Here is a 24,555-nt window from a genome sequence, read left to right on the forward strand (position 1 = left end):
TCTAAATTTCACTCAATTGCCCTCTGGGTTTTCGATGCTCTTACAGGTCATGCACCTGTTGTTTTGGTAATTGACACTTTTGTGCAGTTACCATCTGTTGTAGCTGTTTTTATTTACAATGAGTTGTCAGTATTAGAGACAACATTTAATTTTTAATGGTTCTGTATCTTGTTAATAAAAAGTCTGGAGTGATAATTTACAACTACACTAATAAGGTAATGACTAACTGTTGCAGCTTTCATCAGATACAGGGAATCAAGAATTCAGTGTATTTAGATTGAGTGTTGCTGCAAAGCTCCATGAAATCTCGAGGACAATAAACACACAGAGCGTTATTGTGGAGAAATTTATATTGATATTGGATGTAATATTTCATGATGTTGCCATTTCTTTAATTGACATTGATTAAAGTTCCTGAGCAAAATACAAAAATATGTGGTAAAGAAACAAATTCGATTGGTTACGCAGGTGTCTACTTCAGTGTGTATCTGAATGCCTTCTAAAGAAAACACATCCGTATGCGATATCTGATTGTGTTTGTGACTGGATTGAAAATTTCCATACAGACGGGATATTGCACTATCCTACGTCTACATACACTGAAGTAATATCACACTTGACACAAGGGAAGTGACCTACAGCACATGACAGCTTCAGGCAACAAAACACACTACAGGTATAGTTATGGAAGTGGCCTAGGTGAGCAATGTTTGTGGCACTGCCTGTCCCCTGCTACAACTTGCGATGTTTGAATTCAAACTTGTGTGAATCTTGTCACTGCAGCATGTGCGGCAGTGAGAGTGACAGCTATGAGTCTTCTTGGCTAACTAGTGGAGCAGACACACCGGCTGCTATGAAATATTTATCATCCATTTTAAAGTAAACTATTTGGTGCAAAAAATTTGAATTTTCCATATTTTACAGCTTGATATCTTTGCTCAATGAAGGACTGAATTTATTTTCATTATTTGCCATAGTTACTGTGCTGCACAAAACTAAGTAAATGACTGTGTGAAATTTTTAAGCGTTCATAGAGTTGAAATCACATTGCATGGCCTTTGCATGTAGTTCATTTTAGGTCATACATTATTGCATACGAAATGTAACAAGCATATTGAAATTGTATTTAAAGTTGAGAGTGGAATGATATCTCTTTTCATTCACGAGATATTGGTTGTCTTATCTGCACACAGGTCATTCACGGTGTGTGTGAATGCTTTCCTATGTCTCAGGAATCAAGGGTTGTAAAAATCGTCTTCATAAATGGTTCAAGATTCAGAACGAGATTTTCTTGGAAATGGCATTGTGCAAAAAGGATGGTGCAGTAAAACTATGATTTTTATGTTCTCCGATTTTATGTTTTTCATAATTCTCCACAGTAAATTTGTAGCCCCTGTAAAATTCCATAAGATCAATGCTAAAAATTCACCAATTTACATTTCTTTCTAATAAAGTTTATCTTTCTTCTAAGTTCGTACTCGACGTCTCGCTTGACTTTGTCCTGCTTTCTTCCTATTGACATTTGATCTGACTGAACAGGTTAAAAGTGATTCAAAAGACAGACTGTTTTGGATGGTGGCAGAATTAAGGGAATATTTTAGGCTGTTGTGAAGAGGGGAGATGTGTGAGAGGAAATGCTGACATAATCCACACTCAGTGTTGTGAACACAACTTGCAACATTTAGCTTCACTGTACAATTATGATACAACTACTGCTAGGGTCCAGTGGCAATGGAAAAACAAGAGTCGATGCAAAGTGTTCTGGACCGAGCCAATACATGACGAAAAGCCCCCAACCACCACCTTTTCTTGTGCCACTTAAAACTCAATCTCATATATTTGTATGTATTTCTAAGATGTAATGTATTCAGCAAGAATATCAATCATCAAACTTTTAAATTCAAACACTCAAAAATGGCTCTGAGCACTATGGGACTTAACAGCTGTGGTTATCATTCCCCTAGAACTTAGAACTACTTAAATCTAACTAAACTAAGGACATCACACAACACCCAGTCATCACGAGGCAGAGAAAATGCCTGACCCCGCCGGGAATCGAACCTGGGCGCTTCAGGCACTGAGTCTGGAAGAATATGTTCGGTCATAATCAAGGAAATGTCACCCATTTCCGGCTAATGAACTCATTATTGGCTGGTTACTTTTTAAGACACCAGATAGCAAGCACAGCCATCACACCACACAAACACACACAAAATGAGCTCATGTACAGCATGTGTGGAGAGTGGGAGTGGCCCTTCAGTGACAGAAATGCAGGTAGGGATGAAAGCATTTTGTTAAGTGCCAAAAATATACTTTCTGTGCAGATTATGTGACATGATACAGTTGCGACAATTACATACACTATTTGTGTATATATTTTGCACAAAACACTGTAGATTGTAAAGGTTGGCAGCAGTGATAGAGGGTATGAAGCAAAACTGTAGCACCTGAGCTTTCTTTCAAATTTACATTTTACATGGTGTACAGAAATTCACTGAACCAACTCCTAATAAGCTTGTAATGTCAGTTTGGGAAGTAAACTAATTTTTTCATGTCTCTGTTTCTTTTATCAAGCTGAAAATAACACTTTAACAACAGTGGGCATTTGAAGTATGGCTCACAAGCAAAGCATTAAACAATAACATCAATATTGACACAGTATGTCATTAAGCAGATGTCTGCATTTGTGCTTATGGTTTAACCACTTAGCTGCTGTGATGTTTTTGGTTTAATTCAGCATGTTCATCAGTTTTTGGTTTTTCTGGGTGAGCACAAAGGATTCTCTCTCAAACACACTTGTTTGGGCTATCTAATTTGTAGTTGTAGCATGTAGGAAAAGAACTTGATTATCTTGTACCCAGACCAATTTCACTTTTTGTAGAGTTTTTATGTGCTGTTACACACACTTGTTTTTTTTAATAACTGATGAAATTTATTATTACAAATTATTGTGTAAATCTTGTATTGTACATTTAATTTCCTTCACTTGACAGATTTTGTACAAAATAATGGGGAGGTTTGTGATTTTTGGCCAATTTCATTTGTTTTTGCTCATGTTCTGGGGGTTTTTAACATTTTCCTTAATTCTGCATTTTCCTCAGTTTTGCGTTTTTTAAGTTTGGACTGCATGAAAACGTAAAATAAGGGTTTCACTGTGTTTTGTCATGTGATTAACGTTCGAAATGTTTTGGTCAGATGTTTGAGTGTAGCGAAAACAAGACTCCCTATAAATTACCCATTGAGTTTTTCACTGAATTTTCATAGCCAAACAAATAGTGGAAAAATGGGCAAATGGAGTATCCAAGTGACCAGTGTGATGTCTAGTTTTGTAAGAAAATATTTAATTGGTTGAAAGTGATTGGGTAATGAAGGGAAACTTAATTACTGATTTGAGGGAAAATTGAAATATTTCACGTATAGCTGTAGCTAGCTAGTAAATGAAGGGTTGAAAAGCTTATCTATTCAAGACCTAGCTATCTTAAGCGTAAAAAGATAGGCTGGTGTGATATTTAACATCCTTCAGATCACGTACTAAATTTAGCAGTTTCATAAACAGAAGACACTAGAAAGGCAAATGAGATGTCGGTAAGATCATCCTTTCCTTTCTGAATAAAACTTCAAGAAAGAAAGGAAATGATCAAATATTTTATGAAATGATTTGTCTAAAAGTAATCAAATAGACCAGAGAAATATTTGAAATGCCTTTGAATGATGCTTGAAATCATGTACAGAAAGAGAGGTCCATCAAATATCTCTCCACTAATTTTTATTTCTTACTTTGTTTTCAAAATTTTTGCATATGTTCCTTATGCAGACTATTTAGATTAATTGAAAAACTTGGCTTTAATACTGATTGCCGATGAATTACATTCCCAACAATCAAATATCAGTAAAATTTCATGATTGTTCATTTTGTTTTATTACGAATTTAATGTGTTTGATATACTGGGATAGGTGTGTGTACACTTAAAGGTCAAGTTCTTTGACAAGACCTTAAAAATATACAGGTTGATTATTATTAAAGTTAAACTTTCAAACCACTGTAGAAGCAACACCATTGGTCAGAATGACATCAAATTGCAACTTAATAATATTGGATTGGGGGGGGGGGGGGGGGGGGACGTATGGCAGAAGAAAAATAAGTAGTTACAAAATGTAGCAATAGATGGCACTGTAAGCACAATAATTTGATAGTGGTTGACTACAAATGACAAATGAATCACACAGAAGTGCCTATGGTGTACATTTGACATTAAACAAACTGTTATGCTCAGTGTGCATGGGTGCACAGTGTGATAATGTTAGTTATGTAAGTCCATCCACCCTGGCAAGGTCGTATCACATCAGATGGGAAAAATTGGTTCTTATTTGTCCTGAGACCAAAAACTGCATTAAAAGCATCACTCACATCGGTTTTAATTGCCCCGAGGCCAAAAACTGCATAAAAGGTATCACTCACAAAGATTTTAATTATCCTGAGGCCAAAAACCCCATAAAGAACATCAATCAAAATCAAATTGAACTATTAATTTCTGTGTGACGGGCGCAAAACATGTTCAACATGCTGTCCACCGTTTTCTGCAACTGATTGAAGTGTTTCCGGGGTAACGTTCAGACTGTGTTGCACAATGCGTGCCTTCAGTGCAGTTAAGTTTGTAATCGGAACACTGAACACAACATCTTTCAGATAGCCCCACAGCCGAAAGTCACAGGGGTTAAGACAAGGTGATCGGGAAGGCCAGGCAGTAGGGAAATGGCAGCTGATAATTCTGTCATTTTCAAAATGGCACTTCAGCAGCTGTTTGACTGGATTTGCAATGTGCGGAGGTGTGCCATCTTGCATAAAAAGGATCCCATCCACACAACCATGTTGTTGGAGAGCTGGAATGATGTGATGGTGTAAAAGACACTATTAGCACCTACCGGTGACTGGACAGGTAACAAGACAGGAAGCACCTGTGTCTTCTAAAAATATGTGGGTGTATGATAAATTATGCAGTAAACCTGCACCACATAGTGATCTTTTTAGGATGAAGTGGTACTGGTTGATATGCGTGTGGATTTTCCGTTGCCCATATTCGGCAATTTAGTGTATTGACGTATCCTGTCAGATGGAAGTGGACTTCTTCTGTCCACAAAATCTTCCACGGCCAATCATTGTCCACCTCCATGTGAGCAAGAAATTCTAAATCAAAGGTCTCTCTTGCTGAGAGGTCAACACGAAGCAACTCATGCACATGATTCCTTTTGAATGGATAGCAAAGAAGGATGTTTTGTAGGATTTTATGCCCCATGCTTATAGGCAATTCTCCAAGCACTACATGTTTGCACACCATGACTTGTCTCCTCCTTCATTGCTGTGGCCACTGCTTCCACTGGTGTTGAATCAATTCGTTTTCTCCCTCTACCAGGTTGCACACCAAAACAACCCGTCTTTTCAAATTTCCGAATCATATTCTCCAGATCCATAGCAGTCATTGGACCAACACCTTTTTTCAAACCCTTCAGTGTCCGGAACTTCTGCAAAGCAACATGTGCATAGTTATCATTCTTGTTATACAGCTGTACAAGGAGAGTGCGATCCAACATTGAGACAGCCATGGCAAATGTTGCAGACGCGAAAAGAGGAAAAGCCACGTATGTGGCATGTTTACACCAACTTCAATGGGTCGTGTGCATGACAGGTATTTTTATTTACGTATTCTGACACATACAGTGCCATCTATTGGTCAATTTTCTTACTATTTTTTTTCTTCTGCCTTACATTTCCCCCCTACTCCGATAAAATTCATTGCAATTTGACATCATTCTGACCAGTGGTGTTATTTCCACAGTGTTTTGAAAGTTTAACTTTAATTATAATCACCCTGTACTTCGAAATGCAGTGTAAACACCATAGATAAAACTTAGTATACAGAATTAGTGACAGGATTCGAGCCATATCAGTTAAAATATTAGCAGTAGCCGAGGTCAAACCCGCTATGAAACAATTATCCTGATTGCTAGCCTAAGATGCTACCATTACACCAGGGAAATGTGCTCTGTAACAGTACTCATTCATCAGTATTTACAGTCAGTACCGGCTGTTGAGAGTTACTGATCATGTAAGAAATATTTGTGTTTAATTTATTGGTGAGATAGCCGAACATCTCTGTGCTCATCTATATATATTCAAAGAATTTGTTTGGCAGTCTTCATAGTAGTTGATGATATAAGTTATGAAATTCTCCATGAAGATTTCTCACTTCATAAATTTCGTGCACAGCACTCCGTTATCGCCTTATTTTTCTAAGTAAAACTAATTTTGTTGCATTGCTCTCGAGCGGTACAATATTCTATGGTTTACAGGCGCCATTTTATAGAAACAGCTGGTAGGCTCTAGTAGATGTCTGGTAACAGGAGATCATTGCACAGTGTTGCTGGTTGTTGCTGGAGTATAGCATATCTGAACATCACTTGTTGTCAGTCGCTTCAGACACGTGCATAGGATGCAGCCTAAGAAGGTCTGCCATGGCTTAGTGGTTAGTATGACTCTCCCTCTAAGACATTCTGCTGGTGATGCTGTCATGTATGATGAAATGCTGCTGGGAAAATTTGCAGTTACCACCAGTTAGGTGTTTGCTATTGTCATAGAGCAAGGAAGTTTTGTATTTTATGAAATTTGAAAGTATGTTGTCCTTAGATTAAAAGATTGATGAGTGACACCTGAATCATTCATGTTGTATAAATTCTGGGAGTAACATTGTGTAGAGTTATGAAGCTGAATTATCACACAGTATCAACTTTGGGTAAATCAAATGATGGGATACTGGAAAACTGCAGTTTGTCTACAAAAGAAATTGCATATAAAACACATATATAGCATATACCTGAATGTTGCTCAAGTACATGTGGCCTAGATTCAATCAGACCAACAGAGGACATCAGGCATATGAAAAGAAAGATGGTGTGATTGGACACAGGGCCATTTAACAGGTGAGGGAATCGAATAGAGCATGCCGGTGTGGCCGAGCAGTTCTAGGTGCTACAGTCTGGAACCAAGCGACCACTACGGTCACAGGTTCGAATCCTGCGTTGGGCATGGATGTGTGTGATGTCCTTAGGTTAGTTAGGTTTAAATAGTTCTAAGTTCTAGGGGTCTGATGACCACAGCAGTTAAGTCCCATAGTGCTCAGAGCCATTTGAACCATTTTTTGAATCGAATAGAAATATTGCAACATCTGGCAGACACTCTAACAAAGATGCTGTACATCTCATGAGAATGCACTGAGCAGAACGTAATATATTATGCTATGAGACCCAGATTCTGCTGTGTTGAATAATATTTTTATTACAGTAGGTATGATTGCTGTCTCTAGGTTATATCAGGTAGTCTTGATATCCATATGATATCAGTGTCTTAGTCAGCGACTCAGTTCTCAATAAAGCTGCCGAGTAACATAATTATGAAATAAACTTTCGTAATTTGACAACTACAGAAATAATTGCTCCAGCTAAAGTTTAACACATCTATAGCTCCAGTAACATCAAAGGAGCAAACTTATGCAGTAGTGGCAACAATATTGTATCGATGTCAAGATCACCTGATACGAACTGAAGATAGTAATCATGCCAAAACAGTTGTATTGTAATAAAAATATAATCGAACACAGCATTATCTTGGTCTCGTAGCATAATATATAATCTCCTTATACGACATACACGACACAATATGTCCAGATAAGCACAAATTGTACTGAGGGACTTCGCAAATATTCTTCGGTCTTCTATATACCTATCCCATGCTGATAAAATTAAGCAAGTAACAGCTTGCACAGAGGCATGAAATTGATTGTTTGTCCCACTATTCATCAGTGAATGGAATGGGAAATACCTCAATTTATTGTGTGACAAAAAGTACCCCCTCCTACAAACTTCACAGTGATTCATAGTGTGTGTGTATATATATAGATGTGTGACCTAGGTCAGTGCTTCTTTTTCTTCTATGGATACATTGCCAGAAGTACAGTGAAACAAGCAGTTTGGCAGGAATGCGAATAGTGCTTTATCCGGGCACTATACCTACGTATTGCAATTGGATGAGCAAGAAAAATGATTACGAATTGTGATAAAGACTGAAAAGCCTTGACCTTCTGCACTCATTCTATACCTTGCCATACCTCATCATACTTCCAGTAGCCTGCACGAACTGTGTCACACTTCATTGACAGTTTTCATTGTTAAAGGTTGTATCTTTTAACTGATCATACTGACGAAATTATAAGAACGAGTACTATCGGCATGGCCATTTAAACCAGCAGTAAATGTAGATTTGTAAGTGAATTTCACAGAAAATATCTACATCCTCCATAGACAAATCATGAGCATTGTGTGCACATCCCATTGCATAGAAACCACTAATGAATTTCAACAACAGGTTAAAGTAACATGAAATTGAATGACTCTCTTCAGTTACACAGAATACTCAGTAGTGGCAAAATATTGAATGAGACTAGGGAATCATACCATTTTGAGAATGAAACATTTTCTCTGTAAGAGTGTGCACCACAATAAAATTGCTTTACATTAAAGCTGTGTCTTACACTTTTACTGATATTACCTGATTGTAAGATGACCTTGACTATAAGATGACCCCCCTCCCCCCTTTTTAGGAGGATCTTTGAACTAAATTTATTTTTAAACTTTTCTGACTAATCAAAATTACAAACTTCATCTGTCTAAACAGATAACATACAACTATTCTAAGGCCATTTATTGATCATCTGTTGTTGTTGTTGTTGTTGTTGTTGTTGTTGTTGTTGTTGTGGTCTTCAGTCCTGAGACTGGTTTGATGCAGCTCTCCATGCTACTCTATCCTGTGCAAGCTTCTTCATCTCCCAGTACCTACTGCAACCTACATCCTTCTGAATCTGCTTAGTGTATTCATCTGTTGGTCTCCCTTTACGATTTTTACCCTCCACGCTGCCCTCCAATACTAAATTGGTGATCCCTTGATGCCTCAGAACATGTCCTACCAACCGATCCCTTCTTCTGGTCAAGTTGTGCCACAAACTTCTCTTCTCCCCAATCCTATTCAATACTGTCTCTTTAGTTATGTGATCTACCCATCTAATCTTCAGCATTCTTCTGTAGTACCACATTTCGAAAGCTTCTATTCTCTTCTTGTCCAAACTATTTATCGTCCATGTTTCACTTCCATACATGGCTACACTCCATACAAATACTTTCAGAAATGACTTCCTGACACTTAAATCAATACTCGATGTTAACAAATTTCTCTTCTTCAGAAACGCTTTCCTTGCCATTGCCAGTCTACATTTTATATCCTCTCTACTTCGACCATCATCAGTTATTTTGCTCCCCAAATAGCAAAACTCCTTTACTACTTTAAGTGTCTCATTTCCTAATCTAATTCCCTCAGCACCACCCGGCTTAATTCGACTACATTCCATTATCCTCATTTTGCTTTTGTTGATGTTCATCTTATATCCTCCTTTCAAGACACTATCCATTCCATTCAACTGCTCTTCCAAGTCCTTTGCTGTCTCTGACAGAATTACAATGTCATAGGTGAACCTCAAAGTTTTTATTTCTTCTACATTGATTTTAATACCTACTCCAAATTTTTCTTTTGTTTCCTTTACTGCTCGCTCAATATACAGATTGAACAACATCGGGGAGAGACTACAACCCTGTCTTACTCCCTTCCCAACCACTGCTTCCCTTTCATGTCCCTCGACTCTTATAACTGCCATCTGGTTTCTGTACAAATTGTAAATAGCCTTTCGCTCCCTGTATTTTACCCCTGCCACCTTCAGAATTTGAAAGAGAGTATTCCAGTCAACAGGCGATTCAGAAATTATCTTATTCTCTGTGGTCAGAATGAGGTACTCTGTCGGTGCTGCCGTGTGCCTAGCTTATCTTCAGTCCGCTATAATTTTCAGAGTTGATAATGTACTGTAATTCAGTGTTTTTATTCCAGGAGATCACTTTCACGGAAGCACAAGAAGTTAATCAAGTCTCACTTTTCTCTCCCCAAAATTATGTGCAAATGAAGTTTTAAACATTGTCATAGTTATCACACTTAACCTTCTAAAATACAGAAAACACCTTGAAATACCACTATTACATAAGATACATGCTTCATCTGTGAGGCCTTGCTGTGAAGTAACAGTCAACATACACAGGGCCCAGCAGTCTTCAGCACCGGATCCACTTATAGCGCACATTTCAGCACTGTTTAAACTTCCATGTTCTGCCTATTGCTGATAGTAAAGGGGATTTTGTCCACATGTAACATATATCTAAACCTGTTCTTTACACTCTACTCTAATAGCTGTTTTGTATGTCAATACGAAAGGTATTAATTTAGTTTTTCTTACTTTTAATTCTTGACTGTAATGTCCTGCGGCTCTTTTTTGGACTTCTGGTCTGTCTGTATTGGTGTTGGTATTTAAAAGTTGTTACACCACGTATCTGATCTCTACTAAATAAATATACATCAAACAAATTGTATCAAGACTTTCTGTCAGTGATTAGGGTCAGTCATAGAATGAATCTCAAAAAGAACATTTCTTTCTTCTTCTTCTTTTTTTCCCCCCCTCCTCCTCACAGCTTAATTGACAGTTGTTCATGTACATACAATTTTAGGAATTCTGCGCATCTTCGAGGCAGGTGAGTGATCCCTGGGACGTTTGCATACGAGCAGGCATTTCTTCTTGTAAAGTTACTGCAGTCGCTGTTCCATGTTGACGCGTGCCATTCCTCGACATAGGATGTCCCCTGAAAATAGAAATGACAACCCCACTCAATATTTTTACCTTTACATTTCATACATTATTTCCCAATCTTTTAGATATATCATCTATAAATAAGAAGGCGTAGGGATAGAAATCAGCCCTTTGGAACGGTATGTATCACCATAGCAGGTGCTGCACTAGCCCATAGTTTTTGGTTTTCCGGTTTCATGTTAACAGTGGGTGCTAAGAAACATATGAAATCTAATATGAAGTAATAACAAACTTATTGATTTCTAACAGAATCAAACAATAGAAAATCCAGGATGGAATGTAACAATATTATGAAAAGGATAGTGGTTACTCACCACGTAGTGGAAGTGCTGAGGCATGACAAAAAGTCTGTCGGAAAATGACCTTTCAGCCAATGAGACCTGTGTCAAAAATAGACAACATACACACACAGATGCAACTCACACACACCTGACTGCAGTTTCTGGCAGCACTGTGGGCAGCAGCACATGCTGCTGATACCTGAAACATAAATCAACCAAATTACACCAATGTTCAGGATCAGTCATATAATGAAGCTCAAAAAGAACATTTCATTTTGTTTCTCAGTTTTTCTCAGTCATGCCTTCTGGATTAGTCTTCTAGCCTGCTTGATAGCCACCTCATGACATCAAAGAGACAAAGGTTCCATAACTGAGCATCAGTAACAGTAATCAGATAGATCGATACCTTTCATACTGATGCTTCAAAGATGGCACATCAGTTGTTGCATTATTTCAGTGTAGTTAATGCAAGTATTTATCATGTTAAATATGACCAGTTTTGCTCTTCCTGTTTCAGAACGTGAGGACTACCATTATAGCGGTTCTGAAAATGAAGAAGAAGAACCAGCAACAGCAGGTGAACCATCCTCCATTGTTCAGGCTCCAGGAGGCGATACACTTCGTAGGAACTTTGCACAAATTCAGGTCATTACTTAAACAATATGTTAATCAAATTTTATGGTATGAGAGATCTTGCTTGTTCTTAGTTTTCATTCTGTCAAACTAAAAGGATGCAGAGTGTTGCATTAGGAAACTGAATGTATGCAATAAAACAGCTTCTTCCGAATTTGACAGGGTTCAGTTCTGCATTTGCCCTTGCTCTTGTTATATTTAAGAAGTAGACATAGTTCTGTTTGCTGATGATGCAAGTATTACAATCAGTCCTAATGGAGAACCTCAGTGCTTGAAACTACAAATATTATTTCATTTATTTCAATGAAAATTAGTAATTTATTCTCTCTAAATGGTCTTCCATTGAATGTGAATAAAACACAAACCTGCAATTCTGTACTGCACAAGAACTGATCACAGTATTATAAATAATGCACAAACCAATAAATGAAAATTCTTAGATGTTTAAGATGATAAGAATCTGAATTAAGAAACTGGAAGTCGAGGATGGAATAACAATATTGTGAAAATGAGCAATTGAGTCTGACAGGCACTGCAAAAAGACTGCAATACATTTTAAGTTTTTGGCCTAATTGTCTTGTGAAGAAGGAAACACACACACACACACACACACACACACACACACACACACAAACACAAACAAACACTGTCTGCATCGGATATAGATGGTGATCATGTGCGTGAGGGTTGTGCTTTTGTGTGTGTGTGATTTCTGCTTTCAGAAGACAGCATTTTGGCCAAAAACTTAAATGTATAGTAGTCTCTGTGTTGCTCCTTTCAGCGACTCAATGTCTCCTCTACATGGTGAGTAGCAATCTATCCTTTTCGTAATATTGTTATAAGAATCTTAATTGGGAAACATTTGTTACAGATGATCTTAAAGTGACATGCGACTTTTGCATTACATGTGATAGCTGACTTGGAGATGAAAATGGCAAAAAGTCACTTACTTTTCCTATTGTCATTCACTAATGTCCTAGGGCTTCATATTCTGCATCAACTCTTCACTGATGGAGAAAGTATATTTTGCACAGAACTGTCTAGTATGGACAATATGTGGTGTCCTCTCCAAAACTTTTTGTAAAAAGCTCTTTTGACAATTGGGAATACTGACAGCAGCTGCACAGTATACTGACTCCCCATATGAAGTTTATTCTCAACAGTAAATCACAGTTCGGAAACAGTACATTCATAAATATAATACTAGAAGGAGAAATTACTGTCAGTATCCATAATTCAAAATTCATAAATATAATACTAGAAGGAGAAATTACTGTCAGTATCCATCATTTAAAAAGCATTTGTCCAATAACGCAGTAATGCAAAGAGTTTTGTGGATAATAAAAGCAACTTAAGAGGAGAATTAAAATCATATCTGCATGACAGCCCCTTCCTGCTCCATTTGAGAATTTCTGAAAATGTAATAGTGTGTGTGTGTGTGTGTGTGTGTGTGTGTGTGTGTGTGTGTGTGTGTGTGAGAGAGAGAGAGAGAGAGAGAGAGAGAGAGAGAGAGAGAGAGATGTATCTGTAATTTTTAAAGTTGGTTCATTTGGCTTCATAGTGAGAGATGACAATTATGATGTGTAAAACATTTAAAAAATAAAAAATTTTGTAACTTTTGCTTTGTTAGAATTGTATAAGGGGTGTGCAAATGAGAAGGTACAAAGCATCGTAAGAACCAACTGGCTGAAATTTGCACATGTCCCTTTGTGATTACATAGTAATAAATGTAGGGATGTGAATCTAATGTCATCACCTCCCCCTAAAAAATTCATAGTCCTTCAGTGGGCAAGATGCTGCTCTCTGTCTTTTGTGAAGTCCGAGGTCTGATACTCACCAGATTCCTCGAACACAGAAAAAGCAGTAACAGTGACATATTGTGAGACACTCAGTAGTCTGTGCAAGTCCATCAAGAGCAAATGGCCTGGGCTGATCATGGAGGGGGTGATTCTGTCCAATGACAACATTCATCCACACGACTTTGAGGTCACACAAAATGTAATGGCCAAGTTAAATTGGGAGGAACTTTAAGCATCCACCATACAGCCAAGACATGTCATCCTGCAACTTTCATGTGTTTGGTCTGCTAAAAAAACATCTCAAAGGGAAGTGCTTCAGCTCAGGCAACAAACTGAAGGACAAAGTGAAGAATTGGGTCCTGTCATAGCTTCAGGAATTCTGGGAACGTGGAATCCTTCAGCTTGTTAAACAGTGGGGTAGTTAAGCTCAGGCCTCTATTGATTACTTCTGAATAACAACTTCTATTATACTCACAGTGTTTTGTGCCTTTTCTTTTGAATACCTCTCGTATTATATATTACACAAATAATTATGATGACTTTTTCTGTTTGTGATTTATTGTTAAGGCCAAATTTTGTTTTTGTTTGTTTATGTTTAGGAGGGTAGGACGTTAACTCAGAATGAATCCAAGGAATCAAAGCACAGTAGAAAAAATGAGAGGGAGGAAATTCCAGAACCTGGTCCTCCTGCAAGACCACCAATTCCCCAGAGATTAATTGGTAATATTATTACTTCCATAATATGTTTTAGTCTGTAAATTAATACTTTCATCTGTTAATAACTCTTTGTCAGTGTGGGTTACGGTCATGCTTCTAATATCACAATAAATTCCAGAAAAAAAGAGAGATAGTATCACTCTTTTACAGGGAATAGTGACAATTTTGTTTGGGCAAAGAGTATAAATCTATCTTCAAAACATTAAACAGGAAGTTTTTTCCTCCCATTAGGGTTTAACTTGCACAAATGTAAAGAACCTTCAGGTAGAAAGATTAAGTGCAACCAGTTAAATTGTTGAAATTTGACATATATCCTTCTATTCAAAGAAGAGTCGTGTGTTTTGATGACTTTTATTATGTGTTTAACCCTTTCACTGTTCCAGATGTAAATATACACTAATCGTTTCAGTGCTCCAGATGTATATATACTATTTGCTGTAAAAAAAAAAAAAAAATAGTTGCAGCGGTTCCCTGCTACAGTCGTATAGTTACGTATAACGCCGACAATCGGGCCAGCAAGTCGGAGGTAATTGTTGCGCAAGTATGCAGTTTAATTGTTGGAATACTAGGAAATACCTGAACAACTACTGAATGCTGAATTCTCTTTCTGCTGAGTTCATTCGTATTGTTATATTACCTAGTTTGTGTGCGGCCGTTTCCGTGTTACCGAATAAAATGACGCGATGTTACCGTCTGTTTACAGACGATGAGCTGCTGAGTATTCTAAACCAAAGTGACGGTGGGGACATCATCATGCCCAATCCAGCTGATTATGGGTGGACAGATAATGACGACGACGAGCTGGCAAATAAACCTGTCACCGCAAATATAAAAAATATTTGTGAACCAATAAACGTTGAACCAGTAAATGCAGATTCAGATTTTGATGTTATCACCGATTCTTTCTCCGATTCCGAAGAAGAGCCTGAGCGTACGCCTGAAAAGTCTTCTAAAAGACACAAAGCAGTTGATTTGAGATGGAAAGATTCTGATTTGGGCCCTAAAGTGTATAATTTCAATAACAGTGGTTCCGGTTACAAAATCATCAATTTAGATGCTTTATGTACTGTATACGACTGCTTCCAAGTTCTTTTTAACCAAGAAATTGTGAGCTACATAGCTGAGCAATGTAATTTATATTATGAACACCTTTGCAATGATGCCAGTGAAAAATCAAGACTGCGACGTTAGAAAAACACAAACAGTGAAGAAGTTTACTGTTTCCTTGCTGTAAATTTTCTGATGGCTCAAGTAAGAAAAAATGAAATAAACAGTTATTGGACCAATGATCAGTTACTGTCTACTCCAATGTTTGCGCAAATCATGCCATGAGATAGATAATTTCTATTACTTAGAATGTTACATTTTGCTGATAACAGAAAGGACCCTGGAGATAACAAAATCTGGAAATTACGTCGAATTGTGGATCACTTAAGAAAAGTATTTCCAGGTGCTTTTTATCCTTTTAAAAATTTGTGCATTGACAGAAGTTTAGTTCTCTTCAAAGGTTGTGTCTTCTTTAAGCAACACATTCCTTATAATGCCACAGATTTGGTGTAAAATTTTTTGTTATGTGATTGTGAAACTGGTTATATTCTTGACTTTGTTATTTATGTGGGTGCAGCAACGGATGTAAAAAAAGAAACTGACTTTGGTGTAAATGTTGGAATACCTGGAAGCATTGTTCTCACTTTACTTGAACGTTACATTATATGTTGACAATTGGTACACTAGCCCAACGTTATTTTCTTATTTGCATGACGGAGTGACTAATGACTGTGGAACTGTGAGAACAAACTGCAAAGGCATGCCTGCTTTATCAAAAAAACTTAGAAAAGGTGAGATCAAGTTTGTCAACAGATAAACTTCTTGCTCTGAAGTGGCAGGACAAGCGGGAAGTGAGGATGCTTTCAACTCTTCATACAAGCAAAATTAAAGTGACTGACAAAATTGATAGAACCACGAATGAACAAAAAACAAAACCAGCTTGCATCGTAAGCTACACTGAAAATATGGGGGCCGTCGACAGGAGCGACATGATGCTAAGTTTAGTAGAATGTGTACGAAAAACTGTAAAATGGTATAAAAAAGTATTTTTTCATTTGGTGAATCTGTCTCTGCTCAATGCGCATGCATTATATAAAACTCAAATGGGACGAAATATTTCAGTATCTAATTTTCAACAGAAACTTATATAAAGGATATCCTAGAGATTCACCACCAACTGCAAACAGAGTGATGTTGTGGAAGGAGATCGACTGATGGTGACAATCCCTTATGCCTAACCAAGCGCCACTTTATCTCTCTAATCCCAGGCACTTCAAAGAAGGAGGCCGCACAGAGAAGGTGTATTGTATGTGCAAAACAGGATAAACGAAGTAAAATGTTATGTGCCTTTATGTTTGAATTTTTGTTTCGAGGTATATCACACTTTGAAGTATTACTAATGTAATATGTTTTGTATTTTTTTCCTCCTAATAAAGTACCTTTTTTGAACAAAATAAGACTTTCTGAACAAAGATTTTTTTTTTTAAAAAAAGGGAAAGATTTACACCGACAATACTGGATTTTGCGTCTCATTTTTATCTCAATAATAACAGTAGACTGCTGCAGTTATATATATATGCACCGGGTGGAAATAATGCGCACAGGGAGGGAGCCGCTGAGAGTAAATGCGCAGTGAAAGGGTTAATATCATGTGAATTTCTGCGACTACCTTTGTTTGAAAATTAATAATTATCTTCCAAATGAAGTCCCCACTCACACATAAAAGCTTATATAAAATATTTAAATTAGAATAAAACGGCTTGTGGAGAGTAATGTTCGTGAAAATTGTAACACCTAGAAAGAGTGGCTTAAATGAGCTAAAACTCATAATATGTAGAGCAATATACCAGTAACCAACCACTGCACGGAGTTGACGTAATAAAGGATAAGCAGTGCTCTTTTATGTGGGCAGTCAGGTTCAGTGAGAAACTGTGAAATGACACAAAAATGTGAAATTAACTGCCAGGAGACCTGCATGCACATAGTAATTGGTCTTCAGAAAATTGTCATACTTTGACATTTTGGCTTGTGGTTTGGAAGAGGTCATATACAGTGAACAGTATTCAGCATGTCCAAAGTACGAGAAGCATGTATGTATCAACATCTGGCTGCTTACTAATTAGATATACTATAATAGCCACCATCTGACAGCCTCCATTGTTGAACAGCACTGCAGATAAACACAGAGTGACCGTGTGGATACTGTTAGATACAACATAAGATGTCAACTCATGCTTTTTGTGGACAGTCTTATTAGCAACTGCTACAGCAAGGAGGTTTTAGAGGCCAGTGTACTGCCAGTCTTTTTAGACAGCCTCAAACATGCTGTTTCAGTGTGACAGTGGCAGGCAAAATCTGATGAATAAGTAAACCTTCTATACTACTTGGCTGGCTTGCATGTTTGCGTAACATAGTGCACATTCAGCACACCTGGGATACAAATGCTCAGAAACTTCATTGTGATCCTCCTGAACCTGCTAATAATGTGTTACTGATTTACATATGAATTGCACAGATGGGTATTCTCAAGTAACTTGTCCAGGCTCTTCGTGATTGCTTGTGACATTAAGATGTTCCGATTACTGCATGTTGAGTAGCAGGGTTGCCACAGTTTCTGGAAATCAGGAAATGTCAAATGCATCAGGGTAATTTGGAAAAAAAAACTGGAAAATTCTTGTTTTTGTCTCAGTAGATCAAATTGTTTGTTTACTGAGGCGTCAGGCATCATCATTGGCTAGGTGCAGCTGAGTACATACACCACTCCCGTACCCCTCATTACTACTGCTTCTCCCCTTCCTACCACACCCCTAGCTTGCAGTCAGTGCTGCCACCACTTCTTGCCATTTTCCTGGCAGCTGCCTACAATAGGCATGGAGACATCAGAAGTGGCTTGTTTGGACCTGATTCTCAGAGACTGTAGACTAACCATCCGAGATGGCCGTCATGTGCGCATGAGTCGTGTCTGAGTGATTGTGTGCTTTTCTACATGCCTGTCTGTGGCTCAGCAATCATCTTTATGGTGAGTTGCTGCCTATCCTCATTATCATTGATTCTCAGAGTACTTGAACAAGTTATCTCTTGCATGGATTGATCACTGTGGTCTTGTTTCATCAACATGTTGTCTTTGACTCATGAATAACTGGCTACACAATTGAATTTCCACAACAGGCCAAAACCGCAGGTAATTTCTGCAGGTATCTGTAATGGATCGTGCCTGCTGATCTGAAGATGTTTGGTTCCCACTAATGTGCAGACCCTGCCCATCGGATCTAGTCTCAGTGATCTCGCTGCAGGCCAGGCCTGTTTGTGTGTGATGTAAAGCAGCAGATTTTCGTGGTTTATCTGTGGACCCAGGACTGTAGTGCTCATCAGTATGCCAGAGCCATGGGTGATGGATTTTAGGAATTGTGACTGTCTCACCGCAAGTAAATTGTATAGTTGGCATCTTGTAGACACTTTATTTGTTCTATTAGATTTTGGGTCTTCAAAAGTAGTTTATATGTTGGGAAGCATGGATGATAAGAAGTAGAAAATTGTATCAGTCACTGACAGTTTGTACCTATGTACTCACAGATTTCTCAAAAGAAAAATCACAAAATACCTGTAAAGTAATAGGCATAACATAGTGATTAATAACCGACAATAATGAACATAGTAGAACAACATTTTATTGCAGTCACCTACTGTGTTGGTTTACACAATTCTTCCCCACCTTATACCGTTCTTTCAAGATGCTACTTTTTTCTTCAGTTATTTCTGAAGTCAGTGAATGTATTTTAAATCTGTCTTGTAACTCCAAGGAAATCCATATTTTTGTCACCAAATGTGTTTCGTTTTATTGAAATAAAATAACATCAGTAGTCTAAATGAAAAACATATACCATTTGGCTTGCTTTCTCCATCTTAAAAAGAGCTCATTACAAAAGATGTTGATGTTAGTACATAATATTTTTGCTCATATCAGGAAACATCATCTGCTTGCAAGTTTTTGTTAGATATTTTGTTGTTTGCACTATTGTTTCTGGTATTGTAGCTGCAAAGACAGATTGTAAACTTAGTCTTAATTTATCCTTGAGATGTCAAAATTTGTCAGGGGAAAGTGCTAAAATTTGTCTGAAAATGAGGGAAACATCAGGGAATTTCACTCAAGAAAACTTGTGTCAACCCTGTGTAGTTGACCATCAAAATTCCGTACTGTTTCTACAATTCTGTAGCATATTCTCCCATACTGCCTCTGTTAAGGTGTAGGTGTTGTGTCAGTTGCAGTGTCATTGTATCCACCTGTAGCCAGACACCAAAATCTACTTCTGTCTGACAACATGTAATGCAGTACAGAGTTAAAAGAATGTCCTTGACATGCTAAAGCACTCCTTGGGCTGATTGCTGTGGTGCTTTGTTGGTTGGATGCGCTGCATTCATTACCTACCAAATTCTCCTATTTTCAGGTCATCTACAGTTCTGTAATTCTAAATATTTGTGTTTGGTTGCGTACCTACTACACATGCAAACAAAGTTGACACAGCGCAGTGGCTGATGGGAGTGACTGTAAAGGCATTTCCCATTTATAGTCGCTCCCATCAACCACTGCACCGAGTATCAAGTTTGTTTGCACGAACCGTAATCTATTATATAAAACTCATCCCAATCATATGATCCTTAGTGTGACAATTTTCACAGACAGCAATGTATAACAGGTATTTACAGTGTGTATCCATCTGGCTGGTTACAGCACTGCCATATTTTCATTTTTAAGTCGTTCCTGATCCTCATCCTCCTTCGCGGCCCTTACCACCACCACCTAGGGAGGATCGGCAACAGAAACCAGCTACACCACCAACAGGAGGTAATAGTCATCAGCAGTCAGCGACACAGTCACAACAGCAGCAGCAGCAACAACAGCCGCAACAACCACAGCCACAGCAGCGCAATTCTCACATCTTCAAGCCAATGGTGAGTTGTTATCCTGCATTTCTGTCAGGGAATTCTGTAGTTTCTTTCTTTGTATATGATTATACAGACATTTCATTGCCATTTCTTGTAGAATTGCAGTGCACATACATTTTTATATTATTAATTCAGAAGATCTCATTAACACCTCTCAAGTTTCGCTGGAAAAATCATGCATTGTGTTTCACTCAGGAAATTGCCTATGTTTTGATGTTCTTATAAACATTTCCTAGTATTTTGTAAATTTCCTTTCTCTCTCTTTCTTTTAGGGACATATATTAAATATCTCCTAGTTTAGTTTGCTATATGTTTTGCTGTAATACGTACTCATTCAAAACACTGAGTAAATAGACAAATTGTAACTGCTGGAGAAATTGATTTACAAAATGTGATACAGGGTTTCACTGAGATGTCGGGCAGGTTTTGGAAGTGTGGGGGATTTTGTAGGTTTCTGTAGCTTGTAATCGTGGTAATATAGATAAGAATATGGCAATTGAATAATGATTAGCAGTTTAAAGTATAATCCAGTTCCCTGTACAGTATTCACATTTGGTCATTAGTTTTTTCACACGTCAGTGGCTCATTTAGAGTGTAGGTTTTTCCCTTAGACTTTAATCTGGTAAGTTTTTTTCCTTGCATAGTGTTGCAGTCATTTTTTGTTGCATGAATATTATGTCTCATTTAAAGCAAAAATTTAGACTCTTTATTTGCTTACATCCTTTTTGTTTATATTGCTGTGCTCCTAATGGCATGTTTTCTTTTCTTTTCATTTTATTTAAGCTTCCGCCACGAAGACCAGAGGTAGGCCACAAGTAAGATGAACAAGTTTATGTAGTCACTGAAGGTAGCATATACACCATATGAAGTCATTTGTTTAAATGCAGTGGCACTGGCAGAAAATGTCATTGAAGGAGGAATGCAGTGCTCCAAAATTTCAAACTAAAAAACATGCACATTATTATCAATAATGGGTAGTAATACAGATAGTAGAAACGTACCAGAATCCTGTTTCTTATTTTCAGTACTGTTAAATGAAGCAACTTTGTGCTCTTTTTTTAAATATTTAAAAGCAATTGCACAATAAATGTTGACTACACTCTAAGGCATACAAAGGAAAGAAGAAATTAGCAATATTGATGACAGAAGTTTTTGGTCTAGTTTACGTTCTTGTCCCATTTCATTATAGAGCATGTGGAGAAAATAAAAAGCTTGAGATAGCAAATACTTCACTCCCTTAGTGTTTAGTTAAACCTTGTTTCATAGCATATATGGTTTACTTAATGCTGCAGAATTAGTTGACACACACATTCAGCATTGTTCTGGGTAAATCATTAGTACACCATAAAAAGTAGTTGTTTATTGGAGCACTGTATATCCTAGAAGAAGCCAATCACATGAATTCAAAAAGAAAGGAGACAAAAAGTGACCAATTGATGGAAGGTAAGAATAATGACTCCTTAAGTATTAATGTTCAGTTTAATGATGGCGAAGCCTTTCATTTTGGCAGCCACCTCCGCTCATACTTGTTACAGATGCATTTTTATCTTTCTTTTGTTTCCATATTCTGTCTTTGAAAGAAATATCTTCTAAATCTGTTTATATAAGTAAATACTGCCGGTTCAGTTTTTCAGTTCTGCACAAAGCTACATGTGAATCACTAATTGCTGTTGATTACACAGAGAGAAACATATTTCTTTTGTGTTTCTAAAATAAGTTCTATCACTTTCAGAATTTAAAAAAATTGGATTCTCGTTTGAACTGCATTTATAAATATTACTTTTTGACTGCTTGAGTTTCATGATGATGTGAATATTTTGGATCCCCTAAAGCAGCTAGGTTCATCAACTTTTAGAAATTAGCAAGCTAAAATACTTTGCATACTTTCACTCTCTGATGTCATAAGGAATAATATTTTGCAGTAACTCAACACTTAGGCAAAAAGTATCCACTGCTCAAAAGAAAGTGGTTAGAATAACTTGTGGGGCTCAAGTTGCTCATAGTAGGTGTCTGTTTAAAAGGTTAGGAGTACAGCCTCACAGTAAATTTACTTGGTAATGAAATTTTTTCTCAACAACATGGACCAATTTAAAAACAACAGTCACATTCCTGATTATAATACTAGAAGAAAGAAAGACTTACACTATCCTTTACTTAACCTATTTTTGGCACAGAAAAGGGTCAAACATGCTGCTGTGAAACTTTTCAATGAATTACCAGATGAAATAAAATATCGGACAGGCAGTAGTAACAATTTCAAAAATTAATTGAAATCATATCTCTTTGATAATTCCTTATGAATGAATTTTTGAATAGGAATAAATAAATCTATGCATATAATATATGCATTTTGTGCCATTTAAGTGAATGGGACACACAATAAATTAACACTTTGATTCATGTGTGCATTTCTTGACACGTTCCACATCATAATGGTTTCCATGAGATTGATCAACGGAACATGTAACTAACTAGCCTTCATCGTCATATTGAGTGTGGGAAAGGGGTGAAAAGGATCATGGCAAGACCCTGCATTATTGTCAATGGTTCAAAAATTTCGTTCAGCAAAGTGGAAGGGATATTCTTAATGAAACTGTTTTCGCTGATGAGGCGTGGTTTCATTTATCCGGGTACATGAACTCACAAAATTCTCGTATGGGGTGGAAAGGCTTCTACATAATATGCAGAATGTACTATAATCCTAGAGAGTTGCATAAAGTCTTAGGAGGTTTATGCAGTGTTGAGGCCAGAAACAAAAAGTACTGACTCAGTAATTGCACTGTGAACAGTTTACACACTTACAAGGAACACTAGCAAAACGTTTTGGAAAATGCTTCCTTCCAAGCCCACACTCTCTTATTGATTCAAATAGAGCGTACACTGAATAAATACTCTTAAACACGCCAAGTCAGCGCAGATGTCCAACAGCAGTGGATGCTAAATAAAATATTTTGTGTCTCGGGGATGGTTGCAGAGCATTTTGTAATACACTTACCAGAACACGCCGCATACTTTTTGGGAAGACACTGTACGATCTTACATGAATCTTCATCTCAGAAATGTTGAGAGTAGGTGAATGAACACTGCCTTAACTTTACACTAAGAATCCCACAGCTTGAGGTTCAGTCAGCTGTTACCCAATATGCGAATGTAGACGAGATGTGGCTCAAATTCAAAGATATAGTAGCAACAGCAATTGAGATATTCATACCTCATAAATTGGTAAGAGATGGAACGGATCCCCCGTGGTACACAAAAAAGGTCCGAACGCTGTTGCAGAGGCAACGGAAAAAGAATGCGAAGTTCAGAAGAACGCGAAATTCCGAAGATGGGCTAAAACGTACAGACGCGCGAAATTTGGCACGTACTTTGATGCGAGATGCCTTTAATAGGTTCCACAATGAAACATTGTCTCGAAATTTGGTAGAAAATCTGAAGAAATTCTGGTCGTATGTAAAGTACACAAGCGGCAAGACGCAGTCAATACCTTTGCTGCGCAGTGCCGATGGTACTGTTATCGACGACTGTGCCGCTAAAGCGGAGTTATTGAACGCAGTTTTCTGAAATTCCTTCACCAGGGAAGACGAATGGAATATTCCAGAATTTGAAACACGAACATCTGCTAGCATGAGTTTCCTAGAAGTAGATACCCTAGGGGTTGCGAAGCAACTCAAATCGCTTGATACGGGCAAGTCTTCAGGTCCAGATTGTACACCGATTAGGTTCCTTTCAGATTACACTGATACTATAGCTCCCTACTTAGCACTCATATACAACCGCTCGCTCACCGATAGATCTGTGCCTACAGATTGGAAAATTGCGCAGGTCGCACCAGTGTTCAAGAAGGGTAGTAGGAGTAATCCATTTAACTACAGACCTATATCATTGACGTCGGTTTGCAGTAGGGTTTTGGAGCATATACTGTATTCAAACATTATGAATCACCTCGAAGGGAACGATCTATTGACACGTAATCAGCATGGCTTCAGAAAACATCGCTCTTGTGCAACGCAGCTAGCTCTTTATTCGCACGAAGTAATGGCCGCTATCGACAGGGGATCTCAAGTTGATTCCGTATTTCTAGATTTCCGGAAAGCTTTTGACACCGTTCCTCACAAGCGACTTCTAATCAAGCTGCGGAGCTATGGGGTATCGTCTCAGTTGTGCGACTGGATTCGTGATTTCCTGTCAGGAAGGTCGCAGTTCGTAGTAATAGACGGCAAATCATCGAGTAAAACTGAAGTGATATCAGGTGTTCCCCAGGGAAGCGTCCTGGGACCTCTGCTGTTCCTGATCTATATAAATGACTGGGTGACAATCTGAGCAGTTCTCTTAGATTGTTCA

General features: G+C 37.7%; 1 protein-coding gene across 4 annotated transcripts in view; it reads left to right on the forward strand.

The window, feature by feature from the left end:
• LOC126336522 (serine/threonine-protein kinase mig-15) overlaps window positions 1–24,555 on the forward strand; it is a 327,805-nt gene that overhangs the window by 140,721 nt on the left and 162,529 nt on the right. For all 4 annotated transcript variants that reach the window (XM_050000312.1, XM_050000314.1, XM_050000311.1 and 1 more), the window contains exons 9-12: window positions 11,589–11,716; window positions 14,103–14,223; window positions 20,021–20,217; window positions 20,995–21,015. In XM_050000312.1, the coding sequence (XP_049856269.1) occupies window positions 11,589–11,716; window positions 14,103–14,223; window positions 20,021–20,217; window positions 20,995–21,015 (467 nt within the window). The remainder of the gene's footprint in view (window positions 1–11,588; window positions 11,717–14,102; window positions 14,224–20,020; window positions 20,218–20,994; window positions 21,016–24,555) is intronic.

This window comes from Schistocerca gregaria, chromosome 2, assembly GCF_023897955.1.
Source record: "Schistocerca gregaria isolate iqSchGreg1 chromosome 2, iqSchGreg1.2, whole genome shotgun sequence".
Taxonomy (NCBI): Eukaryota; Metazoa; Arthropoda; class Insecta; order Orthoptera; family Acrididae; genus Schistocerca; species Schistocerca gregaria.